At 39.3% G+C, this 17176-nt stretch overlaps 2 protein-coding genes across 2 annotated transcripts in view; one reads left to right on the top strand and one right to left on the bottom strand.

Annotated features, from left to right (window-relative positions):
- LOC119548395 overlaps window positions 1-17176 on the top strand; it is a 34090-nt gene that overhangs the window by 877 nt on the left and 16037 nt on the right. The window contains exon 2 of the mRNA XM_037855621.1: window positions 10823-11159. Within this exon, the coding sequence (XP_037711549.1) occupies window positions 11073-11159 (87 nt within the window). The 5' untranslated portion in view covers window positions 10823-11072. The remainder of the gene's footprint in view (window positions 1-10822; window positions 11160-17176) is intronic.
- LOC119546268 (suppressor protein SRP40) lies at window positions 5379-5922 on the bottom strand. Its single transcript, XM_037852441.1, has 2 exons — window positions 5731-5922; window positions 5379-5673 (listed from the first exon to the last, which is right to left on the bottom strand). Exons 1-2 carry the CDS (start codon window positions 5920-5922, stop codon window positions 5449-5451), a joined length of 417 nt encoding a protein of 138 aa, XP_037708369.1. The 3' UTR covers window positions 5379-5448.

Raw genomic sequence — 17176 nt, 5'->3', positions numbered from 1 at the left:
AAAGTCGGAGATGCCTAAATAAATGCAAATCATGTAAATTCAAATCGGATCAGGACGGTGACGTATTTAAATTTCATCAGAAGCGAAACGAGCCGCCACGTAGTTCGACATTCGAGCTGTCATAAGCCGGAATTCAGGGCGGATTGCATTAGGGAAGTTCTTTCTTGTGCCGCTCGAATTTCCCCGGGGCACTTGGGATGCACGTGGATTCCATGCCAATGGATTTGCCATATTCCCTTCCTGCTCTCATAAACTTTTTTTTGCGGCGTTTGTCAGCGCCATTTCCCCTCTGTTTGATTTGCATATAGCTACCTGTCTGAGTTCCCCAAACTCCCCCGAAAGAACGTGCGTTAAAAGTAAACAGGGGATGGGGATCCATAAAAAATATAAAAGACGCGAAACGTGATAAAATAGGCGAAAAAATAGCGGATAAAAAATGAAAACATTTGGCAGGAAACAAAGAAAATTATCTGACCAGATGACCGGTTTCCCTGCCGCCCCTTTTCGGGAGAAAATAAAATAAATAAATAATAAAATAAAATAAAATCCAGGGGTCGCACCAGTGACAAGTGACAGTGTTTTTTGGTTTGTTTGTTTGCCGGCCGAATAACGTCTGATATGGCGGCCTAATTTGACCTAGGCTTTTATTGTTTGCCCACGGACATGGCGTCATTATCTTCTGGCATTTTCATGTCCCCCCTACCGCTTGTTTACACGCACCTTTAACGTGTTTATTCGGCCGCAACGCAAACTAATTGAAACACACGGGGCGTATACTTATTGTAATGCCCGTGGGCGTGTCACGTTCCACGTGCAATCAGTGGGCGCCTTGAAACCCACTCGTTTGCAATTGCAGTGCACTTTGAGGCTGCATTCGGGCCAAAGGCTGTAACAACAGCAATTGGGTGGGGCTCACCATCCGCAGTCACTAGTCAGTAGTCAGCAGTCCGTAGTCCGTAGTCCTCGTCATCGCCTTCAACATCCTCGTAGCACCATCATCATCCGCGTTCAGAGGTCGGGGTTCAGGTTCAGTCTGAGGTTGAACCGCGCTGAGTGAGCGAGTGAGTGCCATGGGCGGCAACTTGTTTACCTGCCTGTGTTTTAATGAAATGCAAATGCAAACACAGGCCATGAAGTACCATGGGCGGGATAAGCCCAAACTGGTGGCAAGTATGGGCTAAGGATTAACTTAAAATTGTATACAGTATTTTGCTAGCCACCAAACCTATTATAAATATTTTTTTGGGTTGAAATATAATTCAGGATGTGTTAATAAAAAACACTTTTAATAAAATTAAATACCTTACTTTCCTTTTAAAAAAGCATTTTATATGTAATTCAATTAAAATGTGTATTTGCAAAAAAATATATGCAAATATCTTTTTTTTTATCAAAAATGATTAATTAAATAATGTTTAATCAATTCAGTATTCATAAAAGGTACAGAAAATGTATGTAGTTGATTAAAAAAAATTTTTTTAAAGACAAATATTTACCTTTTCGACTGATTAAAAAAAAAACTGTTTTTTCTGAACCCCCAAATTGAGGATGTTTTTATTTGGTCTAGTGTATTTGGTATAAGGTTAATCCGCACTGTTTGTTTTCATAAGCTAGCTCTATGGCTTCGTAAGATTGATTGCTTCCATAAATCGAAACAAATGGAGAGAAGTCTCCGGAATTTAGGGTAAACACCCCACAGTGCGCACCTGTCCGCTCCCCATACGTCCTAACCCCCCTCGTAAGGTAATTTTTCTTGGCCCGCCTGCAATGGCACTTAGTGGTAATGGGGTTACTGCCAAGGAGCCGCATTCGCTTTGAAAATGTCCCTGATTTGCTACGCAAACACTTCAATTTCCGTGACAGATGACAATTTGCCACAATTGCACATTGCAGTGCAATTAGATTTAATAAATTTCCAAATCACATTTGGCCGCCATTAAATATGTATTTATCATAATTTTATTCATGTTAGTCTGGGCTATAATGTCCTTTGTAAATCGCATAAATAAATTGGCAAAAGATTTCTTTACGACCGCAGTGGGATGATGTTGTTTCAGCCATCAAGTTGACTTTGCCATCGAGGTCATAAAAACCGATTTAAACACAATTTCGAAATTGCCTCGGATTGGCCACCATTGAGCTGGATTTTGATTTAAACTGTAATTTGGGTATGCATTAAATTTATGGCAATACATTAAACTAAATACTGCCCATCGAAGCCATCGAAGGTGTGGCAGAGGAAATTGAACGTGACAAACTTATGAAAAGTGCTTAAACATGTTGGCTTAAGCTCCTTTTTTATGATGAATATCAAAAGGGGATTTTTAAGTAGTAAATGGAGCGAGGGGGGCTAAAAACCTTTTAATAGTGTATTTTCTCTTAACCCACCATTTTTGCCAAATAATTTTAAAAACACTTTAAATATTTAGAAATGATGAGCTAATTGCTCCATTATTATTAACTTAAGCGAGGGCAATTTGAAACTTTCGGCCAACTTTAAAATCATATTAAATTAAAATAAACAAAACTTTGAAATTCAAGTTAAGTACGCATTAAAGTTAAAGCCCAAGTATTTAACTTTCGAAAGTCAAACCGTCAAGGATAACGTCAAATACTCGCATCCTAAAGTCGAACTCGAAAAGTTGAAAACTTTTCCAATTCACTTAGTTCATTAACGTGATTCATCGGCAAGTGAGTTAGGACAACTCCACAAATGGTAATCAACTGGCATTGATTGCTACTTTTTTGCCGTGTTTCCTGATCCTGTGCCGAAATCTCGTCTCGATTAAAGCTTCGGATTGCAGTAAACCATTGACCTTGGCCAAAAACTAGAGAGGAATATTTTTTTGGCCAGGCCCTGCGACAACTCTTTGGTAACATATCACTCAAGTCAAGTTTTCCCCCCGAAAAGTTGCCATGAATAACTTGTGAATTTCTTTGAAAATGACTCTCTCAAAGGCTAGGGAAAAGCAGAAGTTTCCTTTGCTCGCGTTTGACATGCAAAAAAGGTCGTCCGTCCCACACTTGAATTTAATTAAAAAAGAATTTGTGCTCTAAACTTTTAAGCTGTAAAGGCTGCCGCGCTGCTGCAGCTATTTACCCATTATCCCAGTTGATAAACATTAATTTACAAGTTCGGTCAGGTCTGCTGATTTTACGATTTATGTCGATAACTCAATTTGGCTACCTAATATTTTATTCCAACGCCTACGCTACGTTTTCATTAATTTATTACGACCAGCGGCGACTGATTGCACTTTAATTCAATTTGTATCTACCAACAAACAACATCACATCGGCAACACCATCGAGAATTCGTATTTATTTCAGGCACACGATTTCCAAACCGTCAACAGCCCATGGGCCATGATGTCGGGACAAAGTCACTTAGCTGCTTATCTCCTCGGAACTAAGCCAAATCGCCCTGAAATGGAGTGGGCGTGGCACATTGTGTCTGTTTTATTTTTGGGGGGGAAGGACAAAGAGTCACGCATCGGGGAATATATGTACTAGTATGCACGACAAATTCATTATAATTTCGCCTGCCCAAAATCCTCGACGACTTGAATTTTCCTGCGTGCGTGCCAAGACATACGGCAAACGTATTTCCTGCCATCCTGCGGTTGTATTGGTGGCACAAACACAAGCGCAGCTCTCACCCCCACACGCACAAGCGAAAACACTCACTGATCCAATATGAAATCAGTTTAAATGCGCCCCAATGTGTCGTTCGTGGATTATGATTGCCAACGTTTGCGGCTGCCCCGAGGGCGGCTCCAAATGTAATGAAAGATTTCCTACTTTTGGCTGTAGCCGAGCGGGAAATTTATGGGAAAATTAAAAGTAGGGATATAGGTTGCCAAAGCTTATAAGAACTTATCCATTTAATTTAATTTAAAAAATGTTTAGTCTAGGATTTAAAGCACTTTATTTATTTGCAAGCTCCCATTTTCACTTCAATCCATTAGCACTATTATAGCTTATTTATTTTATATTTATTAAATATTTTAAACAAGAATTATCATAAGTCCTTTACAGAAATATTATCTATAATAAATCAAGAGCTTTCGTTTGTTTATATGCGTATTAAATCCTTTGCCAGTCCATTTTAAATTAAATATTTCATTTCGACTATGTATTTTGTTTGCAAAATAATCTAAAGTAAAGTCAAAAAAAAATATTGCATGTCTACAAAAACTTTAAAGTTTTTCTTTCAGCCTTTTTGATTTATGGATTAAATTGTATTTGATTAAATCATAATAAAGTTAGTTTATAAACACCATTAGAGAAATTGCATTTGCATGAATGTTTAGTTTCAATCTATATTATATGGGTAGCTAACATACAATATAAAGTTTCCCGCCATTCGATTTTATTTGTTGATTACCCAAAATATATTCAATTCAGCTGCACATAATAAATGGGCAAAAATAAAGGATTGCTGCCACTGAGTATGCTGTGGATAAAGTATAAAGTCCCATGGTTATTATTTAAATAAATACAGATCATCTGCTGAATACATAAATACAAGTTTGTTTAAGAGCCAGAGAGAAAAGCTTCAGAATTATGCCTTTTTTCCGTTGCCACAATGTGCCCATGGCCATGGCCAGCGAAAAAGTATTCTTTATTCTTCGGGCGCAGGCGGAAAAAATGAGGGAAAAAATCCATTCTCGAATTTTTAGCCTTAGTTTCTGCCTCCTTTTATTTTTTTTTTTAGCAAAGGATCTGAAAAGGAACCCTGTGCTTGTTCATGTGTGTAAATGGGAGCATGTGAGTGTTTTCCAGCAACTGTGTGAGTGCGGCATTATGTGCCCTGGCATTTTTATGGCACTTTAACTTTATGTTGAGTAATTCCCGGCTGAAAGGCCAGAGTCAAGGACCCAGGCAAGTGTGGCCGAGACCATGATGACCGTTTTGTAGGGGCCATTGAGTGCGGTCTCGGCCCTCGACGGCGGCTATTGAATTTATTAATTGCTTAATCATGATCCGGTTTACAATTTTTCATCAGGTGCAACACCCCTTTTCATCAATACCTGAATGTGTTCTTTGATGAGGCTTACGTTCATGTTCGTTCAGTCGAAAAATGTTTTTGATTGAAAATCTACTGGATACATTTTTTGCTTAGCTTTCGGTTTTATTAATCCAACAACATATTGTTTTTTAGTATAATAGAAAAATGATTTTACTTGCCTCTGATATTTACTTTGACATTACTTAATAAGTTTTATTTTAGTCAATCATAGAAACAGGCCTTAAAATTGTTCCTTTTCTTTTTTGAAACTCCTCAACATTTCTTAATAGTTTTTATTTTATTTAATCATAGAAATACATTAAAACCTGTTTCTTAGATCTAATTAAAAATACGAAATTAAAAAGGATTTTAAAAGGAAATATGTAGTTTTTATTTCTCCCCCTTAAATGTAAGGATTTTACATGATATATTTCTATTTATTCGTTGGGGAACTCCATGTTGTATTCGCGCTTGAGGATGAACTTCAGATCCAGTAGGCTCACTCGGCTTTTTCGGAACTGAGCCAACTTGACCATGCGCATAGAGACGTCATCAGCGAATGAATCGGCAATTTTGGCCATCATATCGCTGCCCTGATCATCCAGCGAGGAATTACCGTCGATTTTCTGCACAAACTGCTGCAGGTGGCTCTTTGATATTATCTGTTCGTGGAAAAGCCGCTCGATTAGTACGTCTTAATGGGGAAAGTCGTTACTCACATCATAGCTGCCTTCTTGGATGGAGAGGGTCTCCATTTCGCTGGACTGCGCCTTTTCGTCGGAACTATCGCTGCTGCTCTCGCTGGAGCTGCTCGAGGACCTGGTCGAGAAAGGAGTCTCGTTTCCGGACGATTTATCGCTGTCGTCGTCATTCCGACCAAAGGACCAGAAGTCCTTGTTCTTTCTCTCCATGCTTCAATTAATTTCTTGCTTTTCCTCGATTATGCCACAAGAAATAGTTGAGAAAGTGAGCAGAACTAGTTGGGAACCATAAGGAGCTAGAGCAAAAAGCGTTGCATACTTTTAGGTGTTTTAAAAAGGATTTTTAAAACTTTACTCATTAAAAAAACTATCATTTAGCATTGGTTATTGTAACTTTTTTGTTCTCTTTGAATCTGGAAAACCCTGCTACGCGGGAAAACCCAGTCTCAACTCTTCGCCCATGGACCTGCCATAAATAACCAGTTTAAGTCGCACTCTCTGCACCTGAACGTTCGACATTGTTGCCTCAGCGTTTCTCCTTTTCGCTACGGCTTTTCCTCCACGGTTTTTCCACCGTCTTGTGCCTTTGATTTATGTCCCAACTCGACTGTGCGCTTTTCATTTCACAAGCGCCGCGTCTAAGTAAATATCAAAAAGCAACAAATTGTGGCCGTGCCATAAACGACCTTTGCCTAAACCGAGACTTAGAAACGTCGTCGTCGTCGTGGCTTAGTTTTATGCCAGGTGGGTCGGAACAAGGCCAGTCAAAACAACAGCCCACACGTGCCCAGGTGTCCTGCCGGCCTATTATGCCGCTTGTTCTTTTCGCACACGGCCAAATGCACAGTGGGAATTTCACTCGGGCGAAGCGCGCAAAATTTAGAGCCACCTTGGGAGTTGCTGGCCGAGTTGGACTTTAAGCTAGAGCTTTAAACTGATTTTAATGTGAGACTTGCATTCATATATTTTATGCTTAAGAGTCAAGCTTTAAAGAAAAAATAAAATATTAATATTCTATTAACTTATAAAAAATAAAATTCATTTTAGAGTATAACTTAAAATATTAATAAGCATTCGGTTTTTGGAAAAACTCATTTTATAAGTATCAAAATTGAAGAACAAGTCTCGTAATATAGACAGTTTGAAGAAAAATGTAATATGTTGCATATTTGGAACTTCAAAATTTTGGGAGTTACAGAAATCTCTCACGGTTTTGGGAATGGTTAATTTGAAAACCAACCAAAATATTCGTTGATTTTATCTATACATATTTTGGTGTGTTATCAAAAAAGTAAACATACTCTGTGTTTTATTTTATATCGTACTTTAAATTTGCCTCTGTCTGCGACAGCTCTGCCTAAGTCTCTTTGGGTTTGTAAAAGAATTAATTATTATAAATATTCGCATTTTTTTGTATAATTCTAGTCCCATAGTAGCCAGTTTTGTCATTCCAAAATGCTGTGCCATTTGGCCACTTTGGAGGTGCTCCTCGGTGTCCTCGGCTTAATAAAGTCGCCTACTTAAAGCGAGCGAGAATGACATTGTGCGTATGTTCCCAGTCGGCAGGGGGAGATGGTTCTGGGGTCGGGGGTCGGGGTCACCCCCTGGCCATGTGTCACACATCCGCATCCGGTGTTTGGCATTGGCATTAGGCTTTCCACTTTCCCCTTTCCACTTTCCCCTGCCGACTGTCGTTTGCCGTTTCCGGCATGCGACTCTTTTTATACCGCCGCTTTTATTTGCTATGTGCACTTTTCTAGTCCTGTCCGCTCATTGTTGCTGCCTCTGCCTGATTTCTGTTTCATATTTTGCTCGGTGGCCTTATGCACAGGGAGCAAAAAGCTGCCGACGTTTAGCTTTAAGTGGGGCGAGTGCCATAAATTTCACTTTGTCAGGGTCTTTAATCGCCCAAGCCCCAATCAGGCACTCATTGTGGGGGCTTCCATGGAACTTGGCTGCTTGGGAAAGGTTAACTGTCGTTGGACACACAAGGAAAAGTGCCTGATACTTATGTGGAATTTATAAGTTTCTATGGAATATTTAAGGATTTTATTTATATGTATAAAACTATCTGCGATTTCTTAAATTGAACATTATATATTGGAACTTACACACATTCTAGCACTTAAATTAAAAGTTATTTGATTAACTCTTAGGATTTTTGCCAATGGTTCTTTTTTATCTATGGTTCTAAAATAAAATACTATTACTAAGAATTTTTTTAAGACAACAAAGAGTCGAAAGTTGTACCTTCCTTAAAGTACTGTAAGAAGTTAACACATCATACACTTAACGCAAATGATACGCTTATGAAGTGCTAATTTGCTGTCATACTCGCATGAAAAATAACAGCCTTAGTTGCCAAAATGTTTGAATTAATCACACATTTGTCAAAATTATTCAAATGCCTTTTGTGGCACACGGAGAGAAAGTGTGGCTGACTGAATGACTGTGCCTGTGTGCCGACATGAATAGTTAATACGAATGCGGTGGCCTCAGCCAGTTCCGCCCACTCACTTTTCTCCGGAGAATGTGTCTGTGTAATAAAGCTAATGAGTTTCTGCCATGTCTGGCAGAGTGTCGAGACTGAGGGGCTAATTCCCACTCATATGCCAGCCGAAAGACAGAACATGCACTCGCAGAATGGTTTTATTTCAGATGATTATGGCATTCTGTTGTTAGGGATATACCACATACAAATAACAACTGCCTCGCATTCTTAGTCATCATTACGTATATTGCGTATACGACACAGTGGCATACACCGAATTGATTTAAATCGCGCCAGGCTCTGCGCACACAGACAATTAAACAGAACTTGATCCGCATCTGCAGATTTGCCTTAATGTTTCATAAATGCAAAAAGCAACGCATTTTAATTTCTTTTCCCATTTAAGTTTTTAATTACACTTAGCACGGCAGCAGCAACAGGAATGAAAATGGAAATGGAAATAAGCACAAGACGAGGATGAGCTGAAATCCTTTAATAGGCGGCGCGCCATTTTGTCGCCAGCATCGTCACTTAATCCTTTCGCGGCATATTTTCCAACGCGCCGTGACTTAATGAGGCGCATTTCCATTTCCATTCCCGTTTCCATCTCCATTTCCATGCCGAGCACGCAGCTCGTCCTTCCACGCTCGATGGCAAACAATGCGGATCCTTCCGGGAAAAGTGTGTGACTCTAAGCCCACGGACACACACGCCTTATCAGTTGCATTTACGGTGGGCCTGGCATAAATGGGTATTCGCATTTAGTTGGCTAAAGCCCACTTTGTTGGCCAGAAAGTGTGAAAATTTAATTCTCCTACAGGAAATTAATATCGTTTCCGTTCTAAAATCATCCTGTCAGGCTAAATTAACTTGTCAAAACAATTTAAAATTGGACGGGAAGAGTGGGAAATTAATAAATAAATGAAAGGATTGATTTTGATTTTTCAAGGATTTTATCAACATTTGTTTTTAATTATAATAGCATGTTTATATATATTTCGATTTCAATGTAGATAATTAAGTAGATTGCTTAAATAGCTTAAGTCCTGTTTTCATTAATATTTCTCATCTTCATTTCCGATAAGTAAGATGATTTAAGTGCATCGAACCGTGAGAAATATATTGGAATTAATGAAAACTAATTGAATTATGGCTCTGCCTCACTCTTTTCATGCCCACTCGAATGATAACCCCGTGAAATGTATTCAAAACCCTGGCCCAAGGCCTGTTCAAAGCTGTTTGTGTTGGTAAATTGAGCGACTTGACTGGCACAAATCAAACACGGACTGCAGGCAGCCAGACATCTTCCACTCATCTCGGCATCCATCTCCTCGCCATCGCAAACAATTTACCTTGGGTCTTAGCCTACATTATTTGTTTGCCTTGCTTTTCTGCGCTGGCTTTCAGACCTTTCAGCTGATGCAGCTGGCTCAGTTATGCTCAGTTGTTTTCCTTTTAATGTAATTTCATCGTTTTATGGGGAAGATGTGCTGGCAAAGGTCAGAATGGCAGCGGGGTTCGCCAGAGAACCAAGAAACTATCATAATAGTAGAAATACTGAATAATATCTCAAAAGGAAAAGGTGAGAATTTAAGTACTCTTATAAATTAAAATATTATCAAGAATATATTGATACTTTTAAAAAATATATTTATTAAATATTTTGTATCTGAGGAAATAGAGATATTACATAAACAAAAATTTCGAAATGCATGGTTTTTATTTAAAAATGGTTGGGTAATCACCACTAATTTATATAAATATTGGATTGCAATTGGTTAAAAAGTCATTTATTTCAAATATATGGGTGAATCATGTGTAAGTTTTAAGCTCAATTCCAGAAGCTAAATAGTCTGCATTACATATATATATATATCTTAGGCTATCGTTTTTCTTTTAAGAATCAATTCCCAGTTCAGGTTAGTAAAGCTATAGCAATTCTTTATGTAATGTTGTTTCCTTGTGATAAGAAACAGACCAAAAAAATCAAATCAATTTTTGATAGTATCTACAATTAAAGATAATAATGTTTAAGGCTTCCAGAACTTCGGTAGCCACCCTTTGCGTTGATCTAGCTACTGTTGTCTTGCATATTTCTGCAGCACCAAGAGTTGAATTTAATTTCATTTCGCTTGACTAGGGCTCGACCTTTGTTGACTGCTTGTTTATTGGTGCGGAGGGCAGGGGTTTAGTGGAAACAATCCTGTGGCCACCTAGTAGCCAATTCCGCCACTCAAAGCCAAATGAAGTGTTAACGCCGAAAAAGCCAAGAGCGTTCGGTTGCCAACTGTCGCATTCGGTGTGGATGTTGTTTTATGCCTGAGGGATAAAAAAGCGAAGCCACCAACAAAAATCGATGGAATGGCAGAAAAGACCCAAAAAGAACTCAAAATGCAAAACTAAAATCCCCGATTGAATCGATTGTGGCGACGATGGTGAAGTGACGTGCCGGATATCGGCGATGCCACAGCAGAATTCACCACCTTTCACATTTCCGGCGATTCCGGAAAGGCGTGCAAACGCGTTCCAGTGTCGCTTGATTTTGCATATATGCAATTTGATCTCAATCCCACTCAATCACTCAATCTCAATTCTATGTTATTTGTCCGGCTTCCGCAGGTGGTCAGCAATCCAGGTGATGTGATTGGAAATAAGCGAAGCTAAGTGCATCCATCTGCATTTGCCAATTTGCAATTTGCGAGTTGAGCGGCCGTCTTAATGGCTTGCCGCGATTTCGAGGACAAATAGCGAGTATCTGTGACCCGTGAACCATGTTCGATTGAATGTGGCATCAAAAGCAGCAGCGGCAACACCAGCAACAACACCAGCGACAAAAATAACACCGGCAAGAGCAACACCAACGAACAACATGTTGACAACTCACCATCTGCACCACCTGCACCACCATCGCGGCAGTACGGCCGTGGAACTGGACAAGATCACCAACCTGAATACGGTGAGTCGCAAAAGTATTCATTAAACATTCATTCAAAAATATTCATTAAGCACCTTACTAAAAAATAAACGAATAAAAAAGTAACTAAACATTTTTTGATGAAGCCTTAAAATAATACAAGTATCAGCCTGGTCTAATATGATTTTATGGATGTATAAACCCTTCTCTAAAAGAAATTTCTTAATTTCTGGAACAATAATGGAACTATCAAGCAATCCATGAATTAAGCTTTAAAATATTTCCTTCTAAACAATGGTATTCGATTGCATTCTAATCGATATTTTAACTTATATCAAGCATACAATTTTGTAAGGCCCAACAAATCATTTTTAAATCTCAAAATAAGCTAAAATATCTCGGCTGCAGGTAAATATCGGTTTAAATTTAACAGACCCAGCTAGTTTTTCTGATGGCATCAATAACTTTGGTTTTCGTAGTCAAAGCTAAAACGCTTCATTGCATTTGAAAGGATAAATTCAAGCAAAAACTGAAACCAATTTAGCTTGTTCCCAAACTTGCAAACCTCAAACGATTGCCAAATTGCATTCGTTTTTTTGCAAGGAATTCGTTTGCACTTTCAATTTCCAAGAGTTTACCACGTGACCTTTGCAAGAAGAGCCGAGTTGCCTTTCGGCAAATAAGGACAAGCACTAATGAATCCCAATTCGAAATGCACAGCTAAATCCCTCGGAAAATTGCGAGGAAGCAAAGCCACCTTAAGCTGGCACAGTAAATGCATCGCGGGAAAATCGACTAATTGAGGTGGCCTTCAATTAAGGCAGAGCTAAATGCGATTTCTCACAGTGCAGTACTCGGGACAGCATCCGGTACAGAATAATAATAACAAGATTGAGTGGAAAACAAGTTTATGGCATGCATGTGAAGGAAGTTTGTTAAAAGCAGACCACCCACACTGCATTTACAACTGATGGAAATTATTGAAAGGATTGCATTAAGTGAAAGTTAGAGGAGGTGGCGAGTGGAAAGTGGGGAGGAAAAGCGAGCGTGGCTCTCTCTTGACCATACACAAAAGTTGTCTAGCGGCAAAATGAAAAATGTTTGTGTAAAATAACAAGGGGGGAAAAGCTGGGCGGAGTGGCTGTGAAAAGGAAAATGTGAAACACGTTTATTGCCATTCATTATATTCTCGCGAGCTGTTGCGCAAAGTAATGAAGCACTTTTATACGAGGCAGCTCTCCTTTCACAGGGCACGCACAGAGCCACGCCCACTTCAAATTACGCCTTCTGCACTGGGAAAAAATATTATAAGCTACTCCATACTGGTATCTAAGTTTTTGGATGCCTAATGGAAGTCCCTTGCTGTTCGATTTAATTTATAAAGATCATTTTGTATTAAAGGGAAAAAGAAAATATATTTATTTAGAACAAGATTATTGTTTGATTTAATTAATATTAAAAAAATAATATATAGTTAGAAAACGATGATTTATTTTATTTTTAATTAACAGTTTTAGGCAACAAAACATCCTATAGTTAAAAACAAGGAAGAACGCTATAGTCGAGTACCTCGACTATCAGATACCCGTTACTCAGCTAAAATGACCAAAGGAAAATGGAGATATGCAGCAAAGCGAGGTTGAAATGCGCCACCTACCGGCGGTAGACAGATTTAAGCGTTGTGGGCGTTAGAGTGGGCGTGGCAAAGTTTTTTTTGGATCAATCGATAGGTATTGACAAGACCAATACATTTCAGATAAAATTTTTTATCTAGCATGAATATTGTGGGCGCCACAGGCTTGGGCGGTTTGTGGGCGTTAGAGTGGGCGTGGCATATTCGCGTGACAAACTTGCGCTGCGCTCAAGCCTACGGAATCTAAATCTGAATTCCCATTTCTCTATCTTTGATATTTTCCGAGATATCTGCGTTCATATTTACGATTTTTTGAAGTTTGTGGGCGGTTTGTGGGCGTTCAAGTGGGCGTGGCAAACTTTTTTTTGGGTCAATCGATAGGTATTGATGAGAACAATACATTTCAATTAAAATTTTTATTCTAGCATGAAAACTGTAGGAGCCTCAGTTCTGGGCGGTTTGTGGGCGTTAGAGTGGGCGTGGCACTCTGCTGAAACAAACTTGCGCTGCGTAAGAAGCTCAGGAATCTGCACTCCTAATCTCAATAGCCTAGCTCTTATAGTTTCCAAGATCTCAGCGTTCATCCGGACGGACAGACAGACGGACAGACGGACAGACGGACAGACGGACATGGCTAGATCGACTCGGCTAGTGATCCCGATCAAGAATATATATACTTTATGGGGTCGGAAACGCTTCCTTCTGCCTGTTACATACTTTCCGACGAATCTAGTATACCCTTTTACTCTACGAGTAACGGGTATAAAAATGTTTACAAATTTATATATAAAAATAATTTTTAAAAATTATCTCGTCAAACTTCACTAGACTCAAAACCCTTATTTCGATTTCATTTAAATTTGGATTGTTCAAAAACTTGTGTATAATATTTTTTTTCAGTGTGTCAGCATGTTTTTCCTCTAAAAAAAACACTCGACGAAAGGGAAGAGTGACTGGCGTTGATGAGAAAAGACTTCACGGTCCCCCCTTTTTCGTATAAGAAAAATGGTTCCCTGCCTTGGTCTAAAGTGGAAATAATAATTTGGGGTTTGGCCACTGCAGTTTTCCATGGAGCAGCGGGGCAGGAAAAGTGCGTGCCAAAAAAGAACTACAACCAATTTTCATTAAAGAGCACTCCCACACTCAACAGCCTCCAATATGTCTTCATTTATTTTGGAATAATGTATGGCATGTTTGTGTAGACATTTAGTCGAAACCCTGTCATTGGCCTTGCTGGCTTGTCTGTTTGGCTCTTGGCTCTTGGCTTTTGGGGCCTGGAACCACAGGACCTCAATAAAAACTGAAAACTTGTACTTAACTTTAGCGGAGAACATTTGTCTCTCCGGCGTGAGAGGGTGAGTGTGTGTGTGGGGCTTGAAGGCCAAATAAATTCGGGACTGCCCCAGGAAGTTGCGCAATAAAAAGCCCTGCCTAAACAAAGGATCGTGTTCAAGGTCCTCGCACACAGGACTCGTCAGCCCTGTGTCACTCTCAATATGGCCGAAAGGTATCCGTCGATTGTCAGTCTGCTTGATTGATAATGTAAACCGAGCAGCTCAGCACACACTCAGACCATTTGGACCTCCTCCTCATCGCTGCCATCCAATCCCTATCCCTATACCCACCCCATTCCCTATCCCCATCCCAATCCGAATCCCATCGTCGTAATCGCCGGCCATTGAGACCACTATGGGCCCACTCCTCTTCAAGAAGCAAATAAAAGTCTGTCTCGTCCTGGGCTGGCATCTTATCGATTTTGCGGATTACAAGTTTTTGTTATCACTTACTCAAATGACCCGAATGGCCGATGCAATGCCCGCCTAGATGGGAGTTTTCCTTCGAAATGGAAATTCTAGTTTATTGGAGGATGAAAAGGAAAGAAATCTAAGGCCTGTCCTTAAAGATTAAAGCTTAAACGCGTGACACCAAAATAGGTCAGCTATTAAATAAGGATACTTGAGGCCTCAGTCCTTAACGTTTTTATAAAGTATTCCTGAAGAAGTTTATTCTTTAATTAGACTTTAATTGGATCCTGAATATTTAAATAATATTTTAAAATGAATTGATTAAAATCAGAAGTAAAAGATATCTATCATTTGTAAAAAGGATGGGTTTAACAAAAATTGATCCCCTTTCAAGAATTCCATTTTGATGGCCACCAATTGGAAAACCTCCAGGGAACTGCATGTGATCTAACCAGAGGCAGACAGTCCAATCCAAATTGCTTTCTGCGGCATCAGGAGTCGAATTCACAGGGGTCAGGGGATCAGGGAATCAGGCGGTAGGGGGTTAGGAGCTCTCATCAGGGTCACTTTCCCGCAGCTGCGATTCGATGGTTGTTCTAGACACTTCTCCTCTTTTATTGTTGCTCCTGGCCGAGTGGGGCTTTGTGGCTCACACCAACACCCCTGGGTGGCCACACATCCCTCATAACCCCCATATCCCTCACATCGCTCACATGTGTCCATTCGATATTGGCCGTGTGTGTTGCACATCTGCGGCATTGTGATGTTTTGGCTGCCGCCCCCCGTTGCAAGCTGCTGACGAGCTGTGGAACACAGAGGGAAAATCCTTCTAACGAAGCTAAAAATAATATTCGGAAATTCATTTCCGAAAGTATGATATATCCCATTCCTATCTGTCGGAACAAAACAATATACACGGGGGTACAAATCTCTTTTAAAGTAATTTTGGGTGTCTAAAAGTAGGCAATATTACATTTAAAAATCAAAACTTTTATACACCTAACGTTAGGACTAAGTATCATTACTAAAATTTTAACAAACTTATAAAGTATATCTTTAAAATGTTAGTTTTTGTTTTTTGTTTTTAGATGGTTGAGTTCACAGAATTTATTAATATAATTTAAAAATCATTTTTTAGTAGGATTATAATTTTACATCACTTTTGTTTAATCTTAAATTGCATTATACATTTTTTTCTCTGTAAGCCGATTTGAAAACGATGTCCGACATTCATACACTGTAACGAACCTTTGTTTGGCTGAAATGGGTGGTGGAAGTTGATGCAGTCGACAGGAGGAAGTGGAGTGTTGGGTCAAAGGTCGACTGCTGAATGGACAGTTGGCTAGTTGGCTGCTTCCTGCGATTGTCTGAAGACCCCTCCTACGATCCCCTGCCAGTTCGATTGTAATTATTCTACAGTTCAACTTGTTGGTTCGCTGGCTAATGCGTTTTGGCACTGCACTCTGTTGGTTTTGCCCCGGTATACTGGTAATTGTTCCCTGTGGGCGTGGCACTTGCTGGACATCAGCAGATGTGGATGTGTAAAGCGCATTAGCAGCAGCGCGTTATCAAAGTTTTTGCAGCCAGTGTTGCAAATGGTGCGTGATATTTATTGCTCAAAAGGAGTACATCTGCTGGTTTGCGCAAAATGAAAAAGGAAATGGCCATTATCTTAGCTAGAACAGTTCGTTTCTGGTTCTGCATCCTAACACAAACACATTGTAGAGTGCAAAGGCGGAAAATATTGTTGTAATGTCCAAGCATAAAAGCTAAATGGTGTTTTCTAATGTAATTTGGATAGCTAAAATATAATTGTTTTATGTCCACACTCAAAATGTCCTTTTAAAATGATACTAATGTAAAGCTGGTTATTGTTTATTAAGTTTATATATTAAGTTTAAGTTGTTTATTGAAAAGGGTGCCAAAAGTATGCGGGAAAGAAATTCTTTATTTGAATGAAAATGAATATTGGGATTTAAAATATATCATTGCATACTTTTTGCCACCAAAACTGGGGTTTCTGTTTATCTTTTTAAAAACGTTGTAGTTTTTATTTTTCAGCTTTGTTGAAAGCCTTCTTTGTAATCTTAATTTGTGAAGAGTTAGTTTCAAAAACACTGGACATTGTCATACCATGGCCCTGGGCAAATGCATTCTTAAATGTATGAAAACACTGTTTTACATATTCCAACGCCCATACACTCACTCTTCATTACCAACGCTATCTGGCTTTGTCTTTGTTGGTACCTCCTTTTTGTATTGCAATTTTAATTTCCGCTTTCACTTTGTCTAGATTCAGTCTTAGTTGTCGTCGTCGTTTTCTTTTGTTTTGTTAGTTTTCCTCTTTCCCCTGTCACCCAACCACCCTATAGCAAGTATCACCCGCACCCAAACCACCCATCTGATTTCATCATCTCCCCGCGGGCTTTCTTTGTCTTGTTCCTGGCGTTGTGGCATTTGCGTTTTTGCTGATTTACACATTTGGCCAACGAGAGCGGGAGTGCAATTGTGTTTTCTTACGGCAGCCACAGCACGTATGTGCACTGAGGAAAATATTACATTTTACTTATGTTCGAAATGAAATGTTAATACTAATGGAGGAAACCAGAGATATCATTAGGGACTTGATATTGTTTTAAATGTGCCTGAAAATAGGCAATGAAATATATTACATTATTTTG

Source organism: Drosophila subpulchrella, chromosome 2L (assembly GCF_014743375.2).
Source record: "Drosophila subpulchrella strain 33 F10 #4 breed RU33 chromosome 2L, RU_Dsub_v1.1 Primary Assembly, whole genome shotgun sequence".
Classification (NCBI taxonomy): domain Eukaryota; kingdom Metazoa; phylum Arthropoda; class Insecta; order Diptera; family Drosophilidae; genus Drosophila; species Drosophila subpulchrella.
The sequence above is the reverse complement of the archived record's forward strand: the minus strand, read 5'-3'. Positions and strand labels throughout refer to the sequence as shown.

Excerpts from the sequence above, each read along its gene's own strand:
- LOC119546268 (XM_037852441.1), bottom strand. The coding sequence starts at position 5,922 with ATGGAGAGAAAGAACAAGGACTTCTGGTCCTTTGGTCGGAATGACGAC. Across the intron at positions 5,674-5,730 it reads TCCAAGAAGGCAGCTATGAT|ATAATATCAAAGAGCCACCT; the intron begins GTGAGTAACGAC and ends TTCCACGAACAG.